The sequence below is a fragment of the Azolla caroliniana genome, unplaced genomic scaffold, assembly GCF_043228905.1.
Source record: "Azolla caroliniana isolate FFs.n. ecotype wild unplaced genomic scaffold, voAzoCaro1.0.p SCAF_163, whole genome shotgun sequence".
NCBI lineage: Eukaryota > Viridiplantae > Streptophyta > Polypodiopsida > Salviniales > Salviniaceae > Azolla > Azolla caroliniana.
Window position 1 is genome coordinate 17,162 of NW_028230598.1, and position 13,377 is coordinate 30,538.

The 13,377-nt window shown below is 38.1% G+C and overlaps 3 protein-coding genes across 3 annotated transcripts; 1 reads left to right on the forward strand and 2 right to left on the reverse strand.

The window, feature by feature from the left end:
• Positions 1 to 915: 915 nt before the first annotated feature.
• On the forward strand, positions 916 to 1,621 carry LOC147848950 (PHD finger-like domain-containing protein 5A). Its single transcript, XM_087337920.1, has one exon. It carries the CDS (start codon positions 946 to 948, stop codon positions 1,276 to 1,278), a length of 333 nt encoding a protein of 110 aa, XP_087194046.1. The 5' UTR covers positions 916 to 945; the 3' UTR covers positions 1,279 to 1,621.
• Positions 1,622 to 3,565: 1,944 nt separating this feature from the next.
• Positions 3,566 to 7,785, reverse strand: LOC147848951 (CRS2-associated factor 2, mitochondrial-like). Its single transcript, XM_087337924.1, has 6 exons — positions 7,096 to 7,785; positions 6,073 to 6,254; positions 5,500 to 5,627; positions 4,989 to 5,214; positions 4,753 to 4,880; positions 3,566 to 4,584 (listed from the first exon to the last, which is right to left on the reverse strand). The coding sequence occupies exons 1-6, from the start codon at positions 7,641 to 7,643 to the stop codon at positions 4,243 to 4,245; spliced, it is 1,554 nt and encodes a 517-aa protein (XP_087194050.1). The 5' UTR covers positions 7,644 to 7,785; the 3' UTR covers positions 3,566 to 4,242.
• A 1,089-nt stretch (positions 7,786 to 8,874) lies between these two features.
• Positions 8,875 to 11,581, reverse strand: LOC147848952 (transcription factor HHO2-like). Its single transcript, XM_087337925.1, has 5 exons — positions 10,931 to 11,581; positions 10,572 to 10,831; positions 9,901 to 10,297; positions 9,652 to 9,728; positions 8,875 to 9,541 (listed from the first exon to the last, which is right to left on the reverse strand). Exons 1-5 carry the CDS (start codon positions 11,157 to 11,159, stop codon positions 9,269 to 9,271), a joined length of 1,236 nt encoding a protein of 411 aa, XP_087194051.1. The 5' UTR covers positions 11,160 to 11,581; the 3' UTR covers positions 8,875 to 9,268.
• Positions 11,582 to 13,377: the final 1,796 nt, after the last annotated feature.

Here is a 13,377-nt window from a genome sequence, read left to right on the forward strand (position 1 = left end):
AAAAACCATTAAAACCGCGGTTTCTTACGGCTGAAACCGAACCGAACTGACCCGTTTAAACCGTTAAGCCGCGGGTTTGCGGTTCGGTTCGGTTGATTGTTATGTGTGTATATATACAAATACATACATATATGCTTATATGTTATGTATGTTGATGTATGCGTGATAATTAATGTATGTGACAGTATGTCTATAAAAGTATGTATGTATGTATGTATGTATGTGTGTTTTATGTATGTATGTATGTATGCATGTTATGTAAGGTATGTATGTGTGTGTTATGTATGTATCATGTATGTACATATGTATGCATGTTAAGTAAGGTATGTGTGTGTGTGTTATGTATGTATGTATGTATGTATGTATGTATGTATGTATGTATGTATGCATGTTAAGTAAGGTATGTATGTGTGTGTTATGTATGTATCATGTATGTACATATGTATGCATGTTAAGTAAGGTATGTGTGTGTGTGTTATGTATGTATGTATGTATGTATGTACGCATGCTGATATTGGTTGCTAGGGTTTCTGTACGCAGTTCATCTTTGCAGGCAGAGACTGAGACTGAGACTGAGACAGAGCAGAGAATACACAGACGAACAGAGCAGAGAATACGCAGACGAACAGAGCAGGAGAAGCAAGAAGAAGAAGAGCCAAGAAGAAGAAGAAGGAAAGGAAGAAGAAGAAGAAGAAGAAGAAGAGCCAAGAAGAAGAAGAAGGAAAGGAAGAAGAAGAAGAAGAAGAAGAAGAGCCAAGAAGAAGAAGAAGAAGAAGCAAAGGAAGAAGAAGAGCCAAGAAGAAGAAGAAGAAGAAGCAAAGGAAGAAGAAGAGCCAAGAAGAAGAAGAAGAAGAAGCAGAAGAAGAGCCAAGAAGAAGAAGAAGAAGAAGAAGAAGAAGCAGAAGAAGAAGAGCCAAGAAGAGGAGGAGATCTTGGCAGCAGGGTATGGCGAAGCATCACCCGGATCTCATCATGTGCCGCAAGCAGCCGGGCATCGCCATCGGGCGGCTCTGCGAGAAATGCGACGGCAAGTGCGTGATCTGCGACTCGTACGTGCGGCCCTGCACCCTGGTGCGCGTCTGCGACGAGTGCAACTACGGCTCCTTCCAAGGGCGCTGCGTCATCTGCGGCGGCGCCGGCATCTCGGATGCCTACTACTGCAAGGAGTGCACGCAGCAGGAAAAGGATCGCGATGGATGCCCCAAGATCGTTAACCTCGGCAGCGCCAAGACGGATCTCTTCTACGAGCGCAAGAAGTATGGGTTCAAGAAGCGATAGATGATTTGCCTGTGCGAGCCACTCCCCATTTCAATCCAGTCAGACCCTGCCCCGCCTGCTCAGCGACTGTTTCTGCCTTCCATCCATGAAGATCATTTTTTGTACAACAGTAAGCTTAGCTTCTCCATGATTACCACCACACTCTCTCAGTCAGCTTTGCATGTCTGCTTTGCTAAAAAAGATCCAAGAAAAGTAAAGAAAAATACCACCCTTTTTCATCTTTCTCTGGTCGTCGTTACTGTATCTACCATACATGTGAAACGATTCAATCGCTGTTGTTGTGGTTCTCATGTAAAGAGAACATTGTGACTTTGCTCTCTAAATCCTGTTGGAAGTTGATTTCTCTCTCGTAATATCTCCTTTTTATCATATCATGGTAATTTCTCGTATCACCATATCTGTGTTAGGTTTCTCAGATTGAATCTACTTTTATGTGTGTCTTAACAGTTTTTAGTTTTATATAAATATGTTTGTCGAACAATTGTCCCTGCTTTTGAATGCTGTAATGGTCATTTTTCCGACAGTGAACAGAAAATTGAGATCAGTATGTGTGCATCTTTTATCTACAACAAATGGTTCATCCCGAAAACATTTTTTGTCTTCTATGGTTTAGTAAATTGAGTTCTATCTTGGAGAATTCTTAGATTTGATTCAAGTAAAACTGATTCCTGTTTGTAATGGGTGCTCAACCTTGAAATCTAGTTTTGACATCTTCAAATCTATTTCTAACATTGTAGATTTCAGCAAAAATCTACTTTTTACATTTGTAGCTGGATCTCAGTGAGAGTCTTTCTTCTAAGCTTGATGGCATTGCCTGTCTATAATTTTGATGAGGTCATTCTTCAAATCAACCTGGTGGATACAAAGAAAAGCAGGCTCCCTTTACATGCATCTCTGGTTTATTACATGCTTGCTAATCTGTCATTGCCGAACTCAGTTCTGAAACACTTGGTTCTATATTTTCAAGTAGGCGTCTGTCTTTGCTTGTTGGAATTAAGTGATAGATAGATATTGCAAGCTACAATTTTAATGTATTTCTATCAAGATATTTTCCTTAACGGTACATAAATACTAATTAATTAGAACTGGTAAATTAATTTTTTATTGCACTGTTACAAGATTGAAAATCTACATTAGATATTTTCCCCAAGGAAATTCCAATGATGAGGGGCTGCTTGACTGCCCTGCTTCTATGGCATTGTTTTCCGGCAATTTTCTATTGCATACATGATTCTACTTTTGCGGAACTACAGAATGAATATAGATTTATCTCAAAGCCAATCTTGCTCCTTTTTGTGATGTACATTCTCTCCTGTATGCAAATTTGCCAGTGTACCAGAAATGTTTTCCCTGGTGGGTTTAATTATCGTTGTTGGTCGGTTTGGTTATCTTGTGTTTTAGTATTTTAATCTACTTGAGAATGTTGTTTTTTTGTCATGACTCTATACACGGGTTTTTTGGGCAGATGATGTGAAATTAATTATTAATCTTTAAAGACTTTATTTGTACAAAGAAACTAGGAGGGAAAGTGCAGTGCTAGGGGTAATATCTGCCTTTTTGGAATTCATTTTTTTCTTCAGGTGTTATCTTAATGTATGTGATCAACTATATTGACATATTGACTTAAAATATATGCCTTTTGCTGTCTTGATAACAAGGCAAGACACGCAATACATACAGCTTGTCTTTGTATGCACGAACATATCTAGTTGCATCACACAGTTACATCATATCTTTTGAGAACCTGGGACAGTAGCTATGACCTGATGCAGAACAGTATCATTTCTTGAACAAGTAACAGTATCATGCCTTCACGAATTTATCTAGTTTTAGACTATATGGTGTTTTTATGATCCATGACAAACTTTAGGATTGCATGTATCTCGTAGTCATAAAGGACACTGAAGTTTGTGTGTTCCTTTACTGCAAATTGGTTATAGGTAGACCCCACAACTATGTTTACGCATTTATTCACCCAACCATATTTTCCCCTATACATTGTGTTCCTTTGCTACAACATGCATCAACTTAAAGGTGCAACCCTTGCACAACAAACAAAACTTATTTCAAATATTAATTTCCGATTGAACAAAATTATCTTAGGATCAATCAACCTTTCAAATGAATTGATATTCTACTTGACCACAACTAAGTTTAGTTTGAAAAGCAAGCAATATTCATTCTATACATACAGAAGAAACATTGCTAAGAATGTAAACATTTTATTTCAAGATTGCTAAACAATGCTTGAATAGGGCCCAATGAAGACATCCAAGAGAGCATGCGAGAGTAAGAGAAAGAAGCCACATCAATGTAAATCCAATAGTTCGATCTACATTAAATATTTGGTGAGTTTATCTTTGTAAACTCAAGAGGTGAAGTCATCTCTCATCCTTGTATGAGTTTCCACATATTAGCTTACATGGCTTCACACTTGGACATAATTTCAAATCCATTGCTTGTAAAAATTGGAGTTCACCTGCACACTTTTGATGTCTTAATACCCACTTACATGTTTACATTCCATCTAATTTAGGTGTTTATATATGCTTTTGCATAATGATAAGAACAATACCTTTTGTATGAGGTTCCACACATTATCTTATATGGCTTCACACTTGGACATAACATCAAATTCATTGTTCAATAGAATTTGAACACACTACCACACTTCCGATGTCTTAGAATCCACCTACATGTTTATTATTCCATCTGCTTTAGGTGATAGATAAATCCAACATGTTTATATATGCTTGCATACTGATTAGAACTATCCTGATGCCAAAGTACATCTTTTAGCCAAAACCTTTCCACCTTCTATCACCCAAAGATTGTTGTCTTGTAGTCAGCACTATGGCTAAGATGTGACTTGCCAAACCTCTTGTTCCTGTCAAGATTAAATGCGATGCTTTGCTCCTCCATCTGCCTTTTGAGACCTCAATCTGTGTGTTATTTGTTTCACTTTCACACATTATATGTGTAATCACTATCATCCTCATCAAGTGCCTCAACATCTTTGCATACATCACCCAACTCTTCAAGATCAACAGCTGAGTATCCTACACAATTCACATCTTTAGGTGTATCTGTCCCATCAGGTTTTACATTTCCAGATGTAAGGCCTGCATTTCTGGATGTGCTATTCACATCCCCAGGTGTAATATCCACATTTCTGACTGCAGTACCATCGCCTACTTTTTCTGATTTGAACCAATGCATTGGGCCTGAATCTAGTTTCCTATACTCACCATTCCACACAATTATCTGCTCTTTATCGAATGATAGCAAGACACAAGGCACTAGATCCTGCAACAATAAATGAAGAAATAAAAGAAAAACGTGAAAATAATTATCTCTGGTGATTATCCATCTTCGTCAAAGATTTGCAGAAGTTGATAAATATTCTTCAAAAGATCTACCAAATCAGTCAGAAACTATCATATATAGAAAACACTTGTTTGCATTGAGACATACCCTCAATTTCCCACCGATCCTTTTATAGTCGCTTGTGTTAAGACCAGTGCAATCTATCCTTACGAGAACATCATCTTCAAAAGCTTCCCTCACATGACCCACAAGATCTCCATAGTAACCGTTTTTTGCTAAGAAATAGAGAAACAAATTGGTAAATATTGAGTTTGAGTTCTTTTTTCTTGTTATCTAGAGGGATGAAAAGAAGAAAAAGTAAAGGTACAAATCAAATAACTCACCAAGTTTGCAAAGTGGCATGATCCTGAGACCGCGTTTCCTTAGGAAATTCGCAACATGCACTTTCAAACCACCTGGTGCCTCTGTGATGAGCTTTGGATAGATGGGTGAATGTGGTTTCCACAACATTGGTGGAATGATCGGTCTCTCTTTATAGCTATAGTTTCTACCCCTAAATAAATATAGAGTTCCACCAGCCCTTTCAATGATTTTTCCACCTGTCTTGTCCTGCCAATATCAGAACTGCAAGATTTTTTCATCATATTCACGATCTACTTGAAAAGATCTATTTACCTATTTTGCATACTATGAAAGCCCAAGTCTTCTAATTGATGATGCATTCACATTCATCAAGAAAAATATGTTTTTTCAAGGCATTCCATGTCAAATTTCGTCCAGTAAAATATGAGTATTTGAATTAAAATCTCTCACTTGACCCTAACCAGAACAGGCATCAGCAGTTTGTTAATATAGCTTAACTTGGGCTTTTTTTCAGCATTCTTAACTTCTTACCTCAATTTGGAAGATCACATTTTCCATGTCAAGTGTCGGCACTCCTTTACACCGTACGCGTACCACACACTCACGTTTCCAATGGTCATGGATTTCAATTAGTGTATTATGTGTCAGCCCATCCCTTCCTATACACAAAACAGCGGAAAAATATGATTTGAAAGAACAACCAAATATCTCCCAGTCAATGATGGGATAATGGCATGATAAGCCTATGAATCCTACAGAAAGAAGTGAAAATACAAAATTAGAAAACGAATTCTCTCACCAGTCCTACAGTCCCAGCTATTCCCACCTTTCCCTTCTACTGAATTTCAGTTTCCCTCACAAACTCTGAAATACACTCAAGTTTTTCTTTCTTTCCACAAATGCCCCTATGTTTGTGTTATTTCCCCAAAAGTTCTTTGTCAACCCTTGAAAAACGAAAGATGAGGATGAATTGACCATATGATTGCTCAAATAGTGTATCTCATTGAAAATAAGGGAATTCATTCTCTATATAATTGCTCTTTCAGGAGTTTCCTAAAGTGATAATTTTTTTTTTTTAAAAAGAACGTGGAATCGGGCATGTACCAATGTTTAATTGTCTACGACTCTTAATCGAATGTTCCACGAGTTCCTTTATTTCTTCCTTTGTCAAAGGCTCTCCGAGGATCTCTTCTCGCGTCCTTTCGCTCTGAGGATGCCCACATGTAGCTATTGGGCTTGGGGGATTAACAAATTTTATTCCTTTTAAGCTGTATTTGCTTTCCCTTCTGTTCAATAATTGATGAATCCATCAGTATTTGGAAAATAAAAAGAAAAAACTAAATTTAGGGTCGAATTTCTTTAGTTGAATTATTCGAAAATCACATTTAAACTTTGAAATTCCAGGGCAACAATACCCCTAAATTATGAGATGGTTTCGAAAAACAAATCTTCAAATAATTGAAAATCGATGTTAAAGTTTTGAATTTGACAGTAAAGACATATCTATATTATAGAACAAAAAAGCTTAAGACATTGAAATTTATATTTGAAATTTCTGAAATGTAGGTAAAGATACACCTATATTAGGAGATATTTTAGGAATTAAAATAATGTGATCATCTTTTTCAACCATGGGCTCGAACTTTACGAAGTTCTATGAAAATCTAACAAGTATGGATGAAGGTGAGATTGCATTTTCAAAATTCAACTTTACAGACATTCAGCAGAAGTAAAGAGGAAAAAATCAACATTTCAAACAGCCGACTTGATATCAACAAAGATATAAAAGAAACAAATAATTTAAACAATTGTACATGAAAATTTAGATGAATGGTTTGAAATCACATTTTGGAAAAATTATATGGTTCGACAACCCATCTTTATATTGATAAAGTTTTAATGAAAAGAAATACAGCATCAAATTTAGATGAAGGTTAACGAATTATATTGAACTTACTACTCAACAAAAGATTAAAATAAACAATCTAAAACAGATTTTGGATGAAGGCTTAATGAAAGAATCATAGAAATTAAAAATTAAAAAACTTGACACGGTGAGAAGATTAAAAAAGAACACTTTCAGAGAACCAGACTCACTAATCCACTGGAGGAATAAGGTTTACTTACATTTTGGGTGAAAAAGGATAATTTTCAGCCACTGGGGTGGTTGTTAATGATGACCATGATGAAGAGGATGAAGAGACTGATACCATCTGCGACAATGATGAAGAAGATGAAGATGACAAAGAAGAATTCGGCAAAGCTTGTTGTCCATCCCACGCTCGATCCAATCGATTTGGACCGAATGGAGAGAACTTCTCTTGGAAGCCAACTGGATCTGATTTGGGCACCTCTGTATAACTATACCTAAATGCAAAGGGCAAATCTGAATGAACAGGGGTTTTCGCTGTTAAATCTTCAAATTCAAAAGGTCCAGGAGGGCCTCTCTTCTTGTTCTTCTTCTCCTTTTTAGAAATCGTTGTCCTGTTCTTTTGGAAATCAATGAAATAATCTCCATCTCTGACCACCCTATCTTTGTCTGCGTATCCAACTCCATGACACTTTGATCTTTTGTTTGTTTGGCAAGAAACAGAGGAGAGTGTAGAAAGGGGAGACAGAGTGTGAGCCGTGATACCTGTGAGTTGCACATTCCACCTTCTCCTTCTGATGAACATGGGATAGTGACCTAAAAGAAAACAATCTGTGTCTCTTTGTCTAGTCTCTGTTCTCTGATTGATTGATTGTCTATTTGTGTTGTCATTCACTAGATGAAGAAGGGTACCTAACTCTGTCCAAAACAGCAAAATAGCACCTTGTATGGACAAGATTGAAGACCATTCAGTAAGTGTTCATGAGAGATTAGATTAGCTATACAATCCATGGGACAAAGACCATGCCTTGCCCATGCCAAGGGTCGAACTTACTTGGGCTCTCTGGACATTTGGACTTACGATACTCACGTATAAACCATGTGAGCCTATGAGCAAAAGCGATAGCGAGATTTTGACAATGCATTGGTAGATACCTCCAGAGAGATTTTGGAGGTTCTTCAAAGGGAGAGTTAGTGCACATGGAAGACCCAAGAACAACCTGCAAGAATGTCTTGTGAGAGCCTAGAGTTGGCCCATATGAAAAGCATGAGAAGCCACACAAAGCCCATGTATAAGGAGCCTTAGATTTTGTTGTCTGCCATAATCGGTTGCCTAAACCAATAATTGTAAAGGGTAATTGTAATGTTCTGTTCTTATGGGCTGCCGCACAACTTGATGACAGCTTTTCATAAACCATCTCCCCATGATTATAACATTCCTTCGTAATAAATTGCTTTTAATTGTTCATAGCATAATGCCAACTATTTCTATATCTCGTAGTATTCACAAGCATGTGTACAATATATTGAATACAACGTGGTGTCATGCAAGGATATGGAATGCAAAACCACAACATAAACGTGCTCTCTGGATGATGCTACTTCAAGAAGATGGTCATCCATACACAAATGTGGGCCATGGATGATCCTACAAGAAGAGATGATAGTCCTTGGATGGGTTTTGCATGTCAACGTACATGTCATGCATGGGTTGGGCCCAAAATTGGTTTTAATTACAAGAGGTTTTCCACCCACTTACTCATGTATTACCCAACAGGGTAGGGGGTACATTGGTTACACTGGCCTATGCTTTTGTGTGCTCTAAACTATCATCAAACTTGTAACAACCAAGGGAATATGATCGAGAAGTGCCATTAAGTTTGCCCATTGCATTTTACTTCCTTTTTTTCGTTCATTCAGAGGTTCTATCATTTAGAGATAACATTTTACATCGCGTATAAAAATGGCGGAACACAACCAATGTGAAGCTGTTTACTTTATGATTTCCAAAGGAATTAATTTTACATACACCAACAAAAGAATGAATACGGCCTCATTTTGGTACACAAAGAGAAAAAGAATGTCTTGAGTGCTTTGTTTTGGTACACATAGAGCGCCAAGCTTTTGCACAATGCAATGGCATTTGCATGCAGAACCTACGTTTATGTTAGACCTTAGGAAAGGAGAAAAACTTGATCATCAAACACTATATGTTGGCGAACAGTGTGCCCTCAACCCCGGTATTGTGGGCATTCGAAGAAACCTAAGGGTGTTTTAGCATTTGTTACCATTGAATCATGTTGGATTTTTCAATGAAACCTCTTTTGATGAGAGTTTCTTGTTTATACATCCCTCTGCTCTTAAGTACCTAAGGACTATATCGGGTTTCCTCAATGGTTCTTAACTGAAACCCGATGTAGGGGGTCAATACTAATACACTCTACCATCTTCGGCTTCGGAATTATCTTCTTCACTGTATAATTCATGTGATGAATCTCCCCGGAACTTTATCTCTCCACTGTGAATATACCTGCAGGTGTCAGAAGGTAAGTTGGATGCAAGTTTTTGTTGCTGGGATCCTTCATTACCATATCCTTGAGGTACCCAAATACCACCCAACACTACTAATTGAGGAACATCATGGGATATTGTTGTTTTCCCAAAGCTTCCATCTACTTGTCTTCTTGTATGTAACCTATATTTCTACAAAACCAACAACCAAAAGGATGATATAAGATTAGTTCCATTATTATTAGCTTGAGTTAATTTCTAATCTCTGAACAAACAAAATCTAGACTGACACAAAGTGTTACCTGAAGGTGGCTTTTCACTTCATCATTTGTCAAGTCATCGACATTCATAAGTTCTCGGATTTGCTTTGGAGTCGCGCCTGCGATTGATACATTCAAATTACGAGGAGTTAGAAACACAAATTTAAATAGAGGAACTTGGAAGGCACATATTATGTCATAATGGGAATCAATCACAATCTGAAAATATCTAAACATGCTTTTTCTGCAATTTCATGTTGAATGTGGAGCCTTTAGGTCATGTTTACATACACTGAGATCCGCCGAGTTGATGGAGAGCATGGACAAATCTCCGATGAAGCTCAGGGGACCAACACCTTCTTTGCTTTCTGCTATGTTGGGTAGCATTGTTGGCACGAGTCGGCGGCGTGGTTTTACTGTTGGTATTTGTAACCATAACAGCTGGGTAATTCCCCTGATTTATATTAGGGGATGATGTTCTCTCTGCATAATCTTCTTTATCTCCAATGGCAGGTGATGACACTTCACAAGGAGACTGTTGTTCTAGTGCTGATATATTTGATGCAGTTTTGGTTTTCAAGAAGGGCATGAAAGCCCCTCCTCTCCGTTCACAACTAATCGGGATAGGTTTCATAATGCTACTACTGTTGCAATAAGTAATGTCTCCACCACCCATGGCAGAAACCATCTGGAACACACCAGAAAACACATCAATATATAGTGCTATATATATATACATATATGTGAATGGTAGGTCTATTCGATCTACGCCGAATTCACAACAAGCAATGCACATAATGCATTCATTTCCATATACACAATCATTCATACTGTCGATGACCAGAGAGATACTAGAATATCCATTACATTTTTCTCAATAGAATTATGATATATAACTAGGCTTAAATCCCATTCCACAATTTTAATCATCCGTGAAATGAAGATGATGATTGTCTCGTTACCTCTTCACCATGGGCATATGCTTCTTCGAGGCTCCAGAACTTAGTAGTTTGAGCGGTTGTTCCATTGATCCTCGGACTCGCTTCTTCCGAACTCAGACCTTTTGGCGTGCCCAATCCATTCAGGGGCCGGAAAATGGTATCGATATTGATGTCCTCATTGATGGGGGTGACAGGATGATTTGAGATCACTTCTTGATCCTTGGAGTTGGAAGCTGAGTTTTGGAAGTTGTTAGCAAGTTTCTCCTTGGAAGCCTCTATTGCTACAGTTACAGGAGATTAATGTATAAGAATCAACATATACATACAGAGAGATATAGTGAGGGGAAAAAAGAGAGAAATATGTATGTGTAGATAGTTACCACTTGTGAGTAGAGTCATGCAAAAAGGGAGCTCTCTCTTGAATGCTTCAATCTTCTTCCTTTCTGCCTCGAGAGATTCCACATAGTGCTCAAGTTCAAGTAGCTTTGATGTGTTGGAGTCACGAGCTCCACTGTCACCGTCATTGTTCATATATGGCATTAACCCTAATGTTAGCTCTGCATGATTCGAACCCATGATGACTTGGTGATGATCTTTATATAATAACATCAATATGCGTAATATTGATAGCCAAAATAAGTTTTTATACTTATAATTTCCTTTATCTTCAAGGCTTAGATCTCATGTGCAGGGAATTCTTCTTACTGTTTACAGATTTGGGTTCTGCAGAATGGTAAACCAGAGAAGTGGCTATTGGTTATTCCTCAGATTGTGAAGAGATTTCAGGTATGGAGTCTTCGAAATTGGATGAATCAGAGATGAAGATGGGTGAAATAAAAAGAAATCGTGTGAGATAATCAAATGGGTTTCCCGCAGGAAAATGTTTATTATTATTATTATATAAATTTCAGGTATATGATTGAAGAATTACAGATATGGGTTCAACTGAAGATTTGCAGAATCTGGATGGGTGTCGGCTCAAGATCTTTAGAAGGAAGGGCAGATATGGGTAATGGGTTCTTCAGAGATAAATTTAGGGATGGGGGTTCTTCAGAGGATTGAAGAAATTTGGAGGATTTTGAAGGATTTGGGAGAGGGAGGGGTACAGAGCTAAATATAAGAATGAGAGAGGGATGATGTAGAGAGAGAGAGAGAGAGAGAGAAAGAAAGGGGAGGGGTATGGATAGAAATTAAAGATATACTTGGGGGGGGGTGTATGCATACAAGCACTTGTCGGACAATGCCGAACCGACACAGAAATCTTGTCTTTCGTCCGTCCCTGGATCAACCCGACCAGAAGGCAAGCTACTGATGGGAGGGGCTCTCTCCTCAGATTTGCGGGAAATCAATCCCCCCAACCCAATAACAATGTCTGATGATGATGATGCAAAGAATGTGCGCGCGCGCAAAAGAGAGAAGAGAAGAGATGGCACAAGATTAGCGACAAACTTTCGTATGGAAGAGAAACAAGAGCCCTCGGGATGGTGTGTTAAGGGGAGAGCATTAGGGGATCGCAGTAGAGTATATCCCTTTTCGATTGAAGAGTCTCCTTATCTTAGTGTTTGGTACAATAGAATCTTGAAAATAATATTCCGTCGTACATACCCTCTCTTCAAAGTTCATGCATAAAGAGACACTTCTCTGTGTGCGTGAGTGAGTGAGCGAGTGAGTGGAGGGCACAAAAAATGTTGAATAAATGGGTTTTGAATCTTGCATCATCGTGTGGATCCCAACCTTTAACATCTCTCTCTTTTGGTGAGAGCTAAAAAAAGAGAGCCCAAAAGACTGATTTTATGGAAATTTACCGAAGTACCCCTTGTTAATTATTCGCAATTTTCCGCTAGTGTTCTCCTTCATATCTTTTGAATCCTCCTTTACCGATTCTCTCTCTCTCTCTCTCTCTCTCTCTCTCTCTCTCTCTCTCTCTCTCTCTCTCCCTCCCTCCACAATAGAGAGAACAAATACGTTGTCCATGCCGAGAATTTCGAAACGTGAGTGGTATATTGGGAATCCCGTGAACACGACGTATATTTTAAGGATTTCATGAACGAATAGAGTGGAGACTCCCAGAGTATCCCCATAGGAATATTAGACCCTTAGGAGTATCTCTCTAGGAATATTAGACCCTTACAAGTATCTCTACAAGAATATTAGACGCTTGGAGTATCGTAGCAAGAATATTAGAGCCTTGGAGTATCTAAGTAGGAATATTATGGTGCAAAAATACGTTTGAGTTTTTCAATTCCAATACATAATCCTATACATCCGTTATCTAATCGCGTACATGTTTCGCCTACTTTCTATGTGCATGTTGTTTGTGTCTCCATTCAATGACTCCAAGGATTCTTTGCTCTTCGTGTTACAATATTGCCCAAACAAAAACGGTTGGGGATCCGTTAATTGTGTAAATGAACATAAATTGATGGGGAAATTGGAACAAGAGAGTTAAAAGCAATAAAAAAGACAAAAATGTTTGCGGTTTGTGGAGTAGATGTTTGGCACATGCACTAGGATAATTAACACATGAAGGTTTGGTCTATCTATGGATAAAGGGATGGTAAATTATAAGTGTTTTTATGTAAGGCTAGATTCACATGAAATGGCCGGCCATAGGTGAGTGCCCTTATTATGGAAACGTGAAAACGAAGTGACATCATTGATCGGGTTACAGAATGTGGGTATGAAGTTGGTCTATATGGAGTAATGACATTTGTGAAACAAGATGGAGATATTAGGCCACATACAAAGCTCATGATTCATATGCTTCATCTCGCAATGTTCACATGAGTTGTTTGCTTGGTTAAGGGATATTTCTTGCAGTTGAAGT